At 40.7% G+C, this 11,497-nt stretch overlaps 1 protein-coding gene across 4 annotated transcripts in view; it reads right to left on the bottom strand.

Moving 5' to 3' along the window:
• Nucleotides 1-1,984: 1,984 nt before the first annotated feature.
• EVA1C (eva-1 homolog C) overlaps nucleotides 1,985-11,497 on the bottom strand; it is an 82,116-nt gene continuing 72,603 nt past the window's right edge. For 2 of the 4 annotated variants that reach the window (XM_025186120.3, XM_014575040.4), the window contains 3 exons: nucleotides 7,604-7,684; nucleotides 6,307-6,396; nucleotides 1,985-2,462 (listed from right to left, as the gene is read on the bottom strand). In XM_025186120.3, coding sequence (XP_025041905.2) covers nucleotides 2,059-2,462; nucleotides 6,307-6,396; nucleotides 7,604-7,684 — 575 coding nt within the window. In that variant the 3' untranslated portion in view covers nucleotides 1,985-2,058. The remainder of the gene's footprint in view (nucleotides 2,463-6,306; nucleotides 6,397-7,603; nucleotides 7,685-11,497) is intronic. The other 2 variants (XM_006126095.5, XM_025186119.3) reach the window with 2 other exon arrangements.

Below are 11,497 nucleotides of genomic sequence, written 5' to 3'. Positions count from 1 at the left end.
TTCATACTCCTACATTGTACATGGGGACTGAATAGGGACAACACAGTGACCTCTTAAGTATTACCAATAGGAAATGATACTTTTCCTCCTTTTGTTCTGCTAAGTCTCTACAGACTACAGTTAAAATATTGGTGACATTTTACTTAAAGGCAGGAAGGCTGCATTTTTAGTATAGATAAATAGCTGATTTAATTTTCTGTGTGACTGAACTACATCAAACGTGATTAGTCTATGAACAATCATGACATGAAGATTGTGACCGTTATCAAAGAGCCTTGTGTAGAATACCTTGAAATCCAATCAACAGACTCTAAAAATATCCTTTCACATAAATTTGAGCAAAAATGAACTGAAGGCAAAAAAATGGCACAATAATCACAAAAATACTTGGCTAACATTCCAGTTCTAAGGGAGGGGGGCGAAATATTTTAGCTCTTACACAATTAAAATGTTGTTTAACTCAAGGAGAGACAAATGTAACAACTGAATATGCCCCAGGTAAATGCTTCATGACACTTTTATTTTGATCCTTTTCTCAACAGTACATGATATCGAAGGCCCTGATTCTGGTTTACATGTCTTACTCATGCATCTCTTCCCTGCAAGTGGATTTTTTCAGTGGAGGGAGGGGCATAGATGCCTGCTGCCTATCTCTAGTAAAAACATCCAAACTGTGAAGCGCCTACTCCTATTGAATAGCACCTTACTCTTGCTGCAGTCCTATTGAAACCAGTGGGGCTAGTTGTGGAGTAAAGCATCAGCATACACTAGAGACTCACAAGCTAGGTCTCTAGGCATTCCACATGAACATTAAGGTGGGGTTTAGCTATCTGTGGTTCCAAGCAGCTACATAACACACTTTTGAGATAACATTTTACGTCTCTGTGGCTTAATCTGAAGGGCTCAAACACTCTTACCTTTCTGGCAGGCAACCCTAAATAAACAAACCTGTTAACCTACTTAACACTAGCAGGATCTTGGGTCCAGCTATACCAATGTCAGTCATATAGTGGTTTACTGTGGGAGGATGGGAGTGGAGAGGTTGAGTTGGGATGGGTTGGAGCAATAACAGAAGAGCTTCTGGGAACCTTGGATGGCTCTGTCTAGCTCTGCCCGCTTCATTAATACAACCTCTTCCTGACTTACGAACTGGTTACGGACCAAGCAATTGGTCATAACTCCGTTTGTTCGTAAGTCGGACCCCACAGAGTTACACGCAACTGTGCTGTTTGTAAGTGCGGATCGCGTTCGTAACTAGGGTCCGCCATTTACGACAGCTTCAGTCGTAAATGCGAATGGTCGTAAGTCGGCCGTTCGCAACTCGGGGACCGGCTGTAATATAAAATTTTATTGCTATAGCACAGTGGTTCCCAAACTGCTGGTTGGGGCCCCCTTTGAATGGGACCACCAGGGCTGGCTCAGACTTGTTGAAGCCTGGGGCTGAACTTCAAGTCCAAGCCGTAGAGGCCAGGGCTGAAGCCAAAGCCCAAGGGTGGCAGGGGCTCAGGTTACAAGCCCTTTGACTGGAATCAAGTTCCTTTTGAACTTCAGCTTTGGCTCCCCTGCCCAGAGTGGTGGGACTTGGGCTTTGTTGGGGCAGTGGGGCTCAGGCATCAGTCCCCTCTCCTGGTTTTATGAAGTCATTTTTGTTGTCAGCAGGGGGTCACAGTGCAATGGCATCTGAGAGCTCCTGCTACCGCACGTCAGTTCCAAAGTACTGTACAAGCCTGACCGAATTAACCTGTTAACTAATAAAGGCCCTGTCCTTATGGAACACATGCCTAATTCTGTAGTGTGCTGCTTCATTACTTTGCTTTCAGCACAAGAGCATGCTTTACACTTATATACAGGAATTCATTTTCAGCTAGTCAATAAAAAGCACAACAAATGGTAAATACTTGCAGAATTTGTTCCACACTGGGTTACATAGTCAAGAGTTTGAAGCAGTCTTTTTATTATTTTATATATTTTATATATATATATATTTTCTTTACAAATAATTATATATAGTTACAAATGCCCCTTCACAGAAGGGACATTAAAAACAAAAAGCTTGTATCATTCAAAATAAACACTTTGTTGTTCATTCATATAAAATGGACTGATATTTCGAGTAGGAGACCCATCCAAACCACTGTTCATCCAAATTTCTTGCAGTATCTGGTCTCGGCGTTCTATCCTTTCTGCCAGTTCAGCTGCCTCTGTTGAATTATAACCCGCGTATGGAGTCCTACAAAATCCCATCAACTCATTTGACAAGTCTGAATCTGAAGACTCTTCCTCTTCCTCATCATTGCTGTGGTCATCTGCTTTGCTGCTTTCCAGCACTACATGGTCTTTCATTCTGGGCAGTTTTTGGAAGTCGTTAGTGCATGACACATGTATCACCAAAGCACACAGCGTGAAGACTAAGCCAACACACACACTAGACACAAACAGGAGAGCAGCTCTTTCAGGGTGATCTAAAATTCAAAACAAAAATCCAGACTTAAACCATCTGTAAACTAAAGTAGAGAACAGACACAAAAGTCAGTGATCATTTCCAAAGAGCCCTATGTGATGCTGGGTAAGTTTGGGACTTTTTTGGCATTTTCTGCCATGAAACAGAAAGTTTGTGTAGTTGGCATTTAAATCCTGCCTTGTCAATTTCTTTAATTACTGTGCAAAATGTGTTATGCTCTATTGTATGAATAGTGTGCTAGAATTCTTAACCTCCACCTGGTGGCCATCTCACCTTTTCTAGTCCTCTTGCGATAGTGGGCATAGCCTGGGGAAAAGGGGGAGCGGGCAGAGAGTTTCTGTGGTCTGGTGAATTCGGTTGCTAGAACAGTCCCTCTGGCTATTGCAGCTTTCATGACCAAGAGTAATCTACATTTGAGATGGGAGGTTTGATTCCCAGCTAGCACTGACTGTGCTTTAACCTGTTAAGTGTAAACAAAGTCTAAGTTGCCACTCTGGACCAGACCAACATGTGTAGTCTGAGTATCAGGGAGACAAAAGATAGCTCACCCACTGCAGCCTTTCCATCCCCCCAAGCAATCACATGCCAAATGGCAAGTCCTGAGGATCTGAGCCATAATGTGCAGTCCCTCCAACTTAAGCTGTGATCTTGTCAAATGTCATGAGTAAAGGCCAGAGGTGTGTCGAGAACTTCTTACTGTCAATGTACAAGAGGGTGTAATGGGGCTACCTGAACTGCCTGACGCTGGTAGGTACATTTTGGTTCACCAAAGAACATCATGTGAGCTCTGAAATCAAAGCTGGTGTCACACTGGAGAGCAATAGTATTGTGAAATGAATGTACAGCTAATATGTAAGGAGTTATGCATCGAGACTGAAAATATGTTCTTAAGTTGGTGTCTAGAGACTATCAGCAAAAGTGAAGAACAGTTCTCTCCAACAAGAAAGGTTTATCTATCTGACCATTCTAATGTCAATTAAGTATTGTATGTTTCACAATGAGTCGTCACCAGTCTGGCCTGAATGCAAATGAAGAAAGCAAAAATTTAAAAAATAAGCTAAGCAGGAAGGAAAACCAGTGAGAGGATGGGGAGGAGATGAGGGAGAATGCCATTTACTGGTATGCATCAAATGTTTGCTCCTTTGCATTTGGGAGGGAAAGAAGACAGTAGGACACCTTTTCCAGAGGAAGAAGATTGCACTTTTACTTTATGAAAAAAGGGGCTTCAACCAGGCTAGCTTGAAAACACTGGAATGAGCTTTGGGTGAGATCAGCTTCTTTAGATAAAAGGTTAAGTTTAATCTCTAGAAAACAGGTTATGATTTTGTTGTACAGGCAGCCCCAGACTTGCAATGTGATTGGTTCCTGGGGAAGCACCGCAAGTCGGGGGTCGTAACTTGAACCCTCATTTACAAAAGGCACTGTTCACTGTCTTAAATGCAGGCCAAGGATGTAAGTCGGGGATTTTCAGCCCCTTCCACACTTAAAAAATAGGTTGTAAGTGTGGGGGGTCAGAACCCGGGTGGTTGCATGTCAGGGGTTTCCTGTATATGTAACCATTTGTTTCTGCTAGTCTTACTCATTATCACTCAAATCTCTTGTTTCTTTGATAAACATATTCTTGTTTTCACTGTAACTACATCTAAGTGCTGGGGTGTTACAAAAAATACTAAGTTGAATGTGCACTGTTTCTTTGGGAATGGCAAGTCTACTAATGCAGTGAGCAATCAGTGGCTAAAGGGCTGGACACTGCAGGGAATATGCTGAGAACTCAGGGGACTGGGGTGTGCCTGACCCTACCTATACAGCAAGACCAAGGCCTGTGGAGGCTTGGAAGGCAATGCGTGTGCTTCCATAGGCTGTTGGTTTTGGAGAGCTGATCCACAGCAGGCACATACATGGCTTCATGATAAAGGGCAAGTGGTAGTTAGGTTCCTCACAACCCTGGTATAACAAGGTCAGCACCCACCTCTCAGAAGCACCCTCTTCTGGTCAGATGTGTCTGCAATCTTTCCATTTATGGTGACCCATCAGTGGTTTCTCTGGTATTTTTTATTAATGAGACAGACCTCCAGCCAAGTCTTATACACACTGTATGTGAAACAGACCAAACCCCTTCCAAAGAATACAGTCTTTAATTTGCACCAGACTTGGTACAGTCTGTACCTTTAAGGCTTCTTGCTTGGCGAGACTGTCTTCTTGTGGCCCTCCTTGGGCTCAGTCCTTATTCAGTCCCAGCAGTGAGCCAGGAGTGCTTTCTTGCTCCCTCAGTCTCTGCCCACACTTAGCTGTCCATGGTTTTACATCTCTTTGAGCCAGTCAGTCAGGAACACAGTTCTGTCTCCCATAACTTCAGGCAGCAACTGACTAATGCTGTTCCACAGTTCCTTTTATATGGCCTCTGCTGTTCCTTGCAGCCTCTCTCATTGGCTGCTTCCCTGCAACCACTTTCGACCATTTGGAAGATTTCTCTTTTGCTCCTCTCTGGGATGGCAGAACCCTGAGGCATCCAGTCATACCTGGGTGTCCTTGAGGAGTATCACATCAGGTCAGTGCTTTTGTGGAAGACCTCTAAAGTCAAGGTGTGTTACAGCAATGTGTGGTAGTGACTCAGTAGGATCACTCATCTGTCTGACTCACTATTTAATGACTTTCCCAAGACAGTGCTAGGGGACATAGTGTCATGATTCAAATCTGATGCAAAGGTGAAGCCATAATTGCTTGTGCTCATTTGCAGATCCCATGGCCTCTTCTGAAAGAGTAGAAATGTAGGTTCCACAGCTGCTGCCAAATTTCATTTGTGGTGTTATAGTCTATCCACTTAATATTTTTCCTGATTTTTCAGTTAGCTGGTAACAATGATATTATTAATTGGGTGATACCTTGTTGTGGGTTGAATTAAAAGCCCATTGAGAGCAGCTGCTGTAGACTCAATCTTTATAACCCATCAAAGACACTCAGGAGTTTTTGTCTGACTACTATTTTGGTATGGTATGTGTGTGTGTGTTTTAATTTCAGTGTGCACTGAACTTAATCTACCTTCTTGAGAGGCAGTTGCTAAATCAGTGGAGGAATTCTTCAGTCCTAGCACTGTGTACACTGGGGTTTAGGTCAGTGCTACGTTTAACGATGGCTCAGATTTAACTATATTACTCAAGGATGTGGATTTTTCACCTAACTTTTCATTGTAAGTCAGCCCTGAGAATGAGAGACAAGCTGAAGGCGGTTCACTCTGGAAAAACCTGGGTTTTTGGGTCCTGGGTGCAGGCTAAAAGAGCGTTTTTAGTTTGGGAGCAAAATAAGCTGTTTTTTGATAGTTGATCCCTTCTGCATTCAGATACACAGGACTTTGTACATTCTTTATAAATAAAACTGGATCAAAGTAAAACCTCTCACCTTGCACTTAATGTGCAAGGACATGTCTCTGCGATTTGCCTGGATAAATGGTAGTAGCATCAGTGACAATGGGTCACCATTCCTGTCATGTGGCATCACAGAGGTGACTGAATTTTAATTGTGCTTCAATGATCCTTACATACACAAACCAAAAATTTCAAAAATGGAAGCCTAAAAATAGGCTCCTAAATAAATGCCTAATTTTTGAAAGTGCTGAGTACCTAGCAACTCTCATTGAAATCACTCATTTAAAAAAATCTTGGCTGCAACTTCTAATAAGAGGTTAGTATCCTTCAGAATGGAAAATACTACATAAATGTTAGTGGCTATGTTCTGATTGTCTCCCCTCCCCACAGTGTGGTAACTCTCTATCAGGAGCACAGCTACTAGAAGTAACAGGATCACCAAACATAATACAAGGAGAATAAAAAATCCCAACATTTTCCTACCTCTAATGTAAGCAAATGTAGCCAAAGAGTTGCTAATAATAATTCCATCTTTCTTTAAAAGCCTTGATTCCCTGAGGTCAATGTTTATATCTGCAATGAGAAAATGCAAGACAGGTTCAATTAGATTATATTATGCTTGATAATGCTACTACATTCTGATTTTCTTACAAGTAATTTTAAAACTCACAAGTCATCTAAGTGAACTCCTGGAAAATTTTAGGATAGCCATTGTTACTTTGCAAAACATTAGACCAAACCTGTGATCTACAAATAAAACATAATGGCTATTTTGAAAACCAGAAAGTTGTTATTAAATAGGAGCTATGACCAATCCCATTTAGTGCCTGATCCTCCAAAACGCAATGAAGGCAAAGGAAAGATTTCCAAGGATTTCAGTGAGCTTTCGATCAGATCCTAAGTGTATAACTTCTCAAAGCAATCTCTGCAGTATCCTAGAAATGGTGGTGATAAATGAAGTGTGACAGTTACACCATTCACTTTCTCTACTGTTCACAGAAATATATTCAGCATTGGTTATTCAGTCTAAAACAATTATTGTTTTAGACTGGATCATTGTTAACAATCATTACTCATTGTTACTGCTCACATCTCTTGACCACAGTTAAGAAAGATATATAATAGTCATGAATAACTATTAATGTGACAATTTCCCAGTGATAAAAATGTCAACATGCAATATATTTAAAGTTCTGTTTGACTTCAATGGGTTAAATAAAGAGCACATCTCATAGAATGTAGAGTAAGAGGATGGTTAGTGGATAACAGTTTTTTAATGTGCCGTTTCCCCTTTCCTCACTTACTAGAGCCACTGAGCATCTATTGAGTCTTAACAGGTTCTCCAAGAGGAACAGGGGTAGGAAGCATGCCATCACCCCTCAGTGGCATCACCTCTCAAATTTAGGACAAAATCTTGCAATCCTTTCTTGAACCAACATCTCATATAGTTTTATAGGCATTTGACCTGAGAAAAGGACTGCTGGATTTTGCCCACAATAATTTATTTAACAGCAGTCCCTAGAACTTTGTGTTTGTTCCTGAATGCATTTCTCATTGTGAAGTCCCCATGTTACAGTATCATCAGAACTCTAATTGTGTGAACTCATCCTGTTGATGATAAAACACCTTTTTTGCCACTTTTAGTGGTGAAAGACAGTTTTAACACATGATTTCACTATTTCCCCCTTCTTAATTCTAACACAACTATGTCCATCTGTAATTAAACATATTTTCTATTTTGACTTATAGACAAATGATGGTAATAAAGCATAAAAATTACCATATTCACCATTGTTCTGCTTCAGAGAAGGATTTAGATTAGAGATCATTGGATCAACTGCTGTAAGTATGATTTGGGGAACTAAAACGAAAAAAGAAAATTTGCACACTGTCAGCTTTAAGAATATCACACTCTCTAAACTGCTATCTAATCACACTGAAAATAAGAAAAAATTCACTATGGCCCAGAATAATAACCAAACAATTTACATCTTTGTGATTGCTGTAACACAAAAGACTAATGCTGTAATTTCCTGCTGGTCTCATCTACTAAAGAACATTCAGACAAAGGCTCCAGACTTGCAACTGGATTCACACAAGCAGACCCTTGTGCCTGAATGCAGTTCAAGTGCAGTCAATGTGGTTGCACTAAGGTGCCATATCTTCTGGATTGGACTGAAGGACTAGGGCCAGAATTTGTGTTCCCAGAGTCTCAGTTACCTGAAAATCTAAATTCCACTTGTTAACAACAAGAGATGAATCAGATGGAGAGTGGAGGTTTTCTTTCAGGGGCAAGTTCTTGCTTTTTTGTGGCTATGATGTTCCTGCTTATAACCCAAAGTAATGCATGATTGTTAAACCCCTTAGTTCCAGGTGAGAGCAAGGGGTTGGACTGCTGCCACAGATCTGTCTCCCAGGGCATAGTTTCCATAAGACGTAACTAGTCTAATAGCTAGATCCAGCTTTCTGGACTATACAGAAGGGCCAATCTCAGCATGTTTTTGAGAGATAGACCTTAAATTGTGCCAACTGCTGCTTCTGATGAGGAGAACTGATGAAGACTGTAATAGTCAGCAAAGAAGCGTTTGAACCTCTTTGTGATGTGTTCTGTAACTTTCTTGAATAGAGGCTTTTGTTCTTCTTCAAGTGGTGGACCCTATGAGTGTTCCATTGTGGAAGCATATGCACTCCCTGTACCAGAGAACCCGCAATGGAATATAGGGACCTCATAATTCGAAGGACTCTAGTTACTGTAAGGTAAATAACCAAACAGTACTCCATATAGAAAGAGCTCTAATGCCAGATGTACAATATGGTGCTGCAAGTATGCTGCTGTACTGTAGATGCTTCATAGAGCAATAAAAGTTTTTTTTTCATCACTGCAGTTAATCCATCTCTCTGAGTGGTGGTAGTTATGTCAAAGGGAGAATTCTTCCACTGACCCAGCCATACCTACACTGGGAGTTATTTCAGCTTAACTACAGCCCACTAGGGTGCGAATATTTTACCTGAGTGATGCAGCTAGATTGATCACAATTTGAAGTGTAGACAAAGCCTTAGTCTGAGTGGCCAGAGAACTGTTTCCTTTTAATTAACTTCTTTTTCTTCTAGTGCATTTTAGTGGATTTAATTTGGAAGCTTTCACACTCTTCTTACACGGATTAAAATGATCTAAAAGGAAGGCACATTGTGTGCATGTTAAGAACTCACAAATCCTGAATCAGATGAATGGGTCCTTCAACTATCCTGACCTTGGCAACTATTCTCTGTACTGTACAAAGACAGACTGGTGGAGTTTCACACACATTTGGAAAATGGAAGACATTTCAGGTATGAAACAAATGTTTGACAATAAACTATATAAAAGAAGATTGACAGGGACAGCGGGTGGTCAAGTCCAAGGAGTTAAAGGACAGATTTACTGTGAAAAATAACTGTAAAAATTGCATTTCTTGCTGACCAGCCTTTCTTCCTGTGTGGGCTTAGAGTCATAGCTTTTCTCTCTCCTAGTAAAGTTTTTAAACTTAAAAAAACAACAAAAAGTCTGGTAGCACTCTAAAGGCTAACAAAACATGTAGATGGTATCACGAGCTTTCGTGGGCACAGCTCACTTATTCAGATGACTAGAGTGTTGGATGTACAGGACCAAAAGTTATTAAAGTAAAGCAAGTTTTAAATATGGCAAAGCCAACATGGACATGGGAGAGCAATTTGACCTCTATTTTGGCTCTTGCTGCATCAGACTTGTTAACTTGAGTTCCAGAGGCAGAATCTGTATTGTTAATGTGTGAGCCAGAAAGTAACAGTCTGATTTTCAGATTGCAGTCTGAATTTGGTAGGCTGGCAGGTGTAAAAAAAAAATCTATGTGTTCATTTGTAATAGCTAGTCTGGAAATAATAAAAAAAGACTGAGCAAGGAACACCATGATCCTGTTTTTATAGGTTTAGTTTCCAAAGTACAAGCACATTTTTAAATGAGTCCAGGCAAGATAGTCTCAGGGTAACACACATGATAAAAGGGGCCAAGGGCCCTGTGATGTCAATTACCACAAAGGATGCATTTCTAGGGAGTATTTTTATATGTTTCTTTTAGAAAGAGACTGTCAGATGGTGTATAAAAAAAAGAAAATAAAGAACATATTCTAAAAGGAAAGACCCAGCACTGCTCAGATAGAAAATGTACTATGTTACATTTCTATTTCAAAGATCATCCATTGAGCACTCCTCATTAGTCACGTTGTCAAAAACAGGGGGAGGGGTGGATGCTATCTACTTTTTCTGTAAATCTTGAGTCTCTGTTTTTGGAATATCTGGGAAGAACTGAGGTGTAAAACTAGTACAACATATACTACTATTTGATCATGGGCTGAGATGCCTTGTCTACAGGTCAAGGATCTCTCCAAGAGCTATCTTTGACTTCTTGTTTGGGAACCTTTCTCTTTCTGAAATAAGCATAAGAACATAAGCAAAGTAATTCACTGACCAAGTGCCACCTCTGTCTTTCTGGCTACGTCTAAACTACAGACTTTTATGGGACCGCAATTTGCATACCTTTTTCTAATTGTTTTTTTGGAAGAGGCTTTTATGAAATTTGGCCCATCTACACTGGGCCAAATTTCAGAAAAACTTCCTCTTTCAGAAGAGCCCATCTTCCTCTTGAAATGAGGAATACAGGGGCTTCCGAAAGAGTGCATCTACTCATCCGCAAAAAATGTTAGAAGAGCAGATGTATCCCAGAAAAACTCCGTAGTCTAGACGTAGCCTATTATTTCAAAATAAGGGGAGTTACTTTGAAATAACTCCCTAGTTTGGACCAGGGCTAAAGGGTTTTGGGATCAAAGGTGCTATAAAATGTAATTTAATTATTACTACTAAAAAAGTACCTGGAAGAAAAGCTAATTTCCTATCTTTCTCTACTGATGCAAGCACACCAGTGTCAATAAAACCCGTGACACATCAAAAGTTCTTTTCATCATTGCAGTAATACCAATAAAGCCTGCACTGAAGCACCCAAAATAGAGAAACCCATCAAGCTTCCACTGCTTAGTCAGGCATCCAGAAAATCACTTTTAGAGTTTCTCTTTGATAGTTTCATAAATGTTTCTATTTGAGTCAGGTCTCGATCCTAGCTCCATTGGATCTTGATAAGAGGCGAATTGCTATAGTTAAGCTCGCTCATATCTCCTGTCTCTACAAAGCATTTTCCAACGTTAAACCTCAGCTCTTCTCTAACCAGCCTGCTAACTCAGTTTGGTGCTTCAAACCTGAATGAAACCTCCATTAAACCCTCTGAAAAACACTTTTCTCCTTCACCTTGCCCTTGGGGCAATCACCTCACTTTGTCACAAAACTGAACAATGGTTGTTTCTACTGAAAAGGCTCGTATCCAATTTTCTCTTTTGACAATGGGGCCCCCTTGCCACCTCTACTTTTGTTCCTAAAGTAAATTTGTCTCTATCACAGGAGCTGTCTAAACTGCCACTTTACAGCCCTGTGACTTTCTTGCTCAGGACTGGGGGGAAAAAAACCCGTCTCCCCTCACCCCCCCCGAAAGCGCAGCAAGTTACAGCGCTGAAAAGCGCCAAGGTAAACAGGCTCCCAACACTGTTAGCTACTCCCCTTGTGGATGTAGTTTACTGGTGCCATGACAACACTGCCACATTAAAGCATTAAA

Source organism: Pelodiscus sinensis, chromosome 1 (assembly GCF_052426305.1).
Source record: "Pelodiscus sinensis isolate ZL-2025 chromosome 1, ASM5242630v1, whole genome shotgun sequence".
In the NCBI taxonomy this organism is placed as follows: Eukaryota; Metazoa; Chordata; order Testudines; family Trionychidae; genus Pelodiscus; species Pelodiscus sinensis.
The sequence above is the reverse complement of the archived record's forward strand: the minus strand, read 5'-3'. Positions and strand labels throughout refer to the sequence as shown.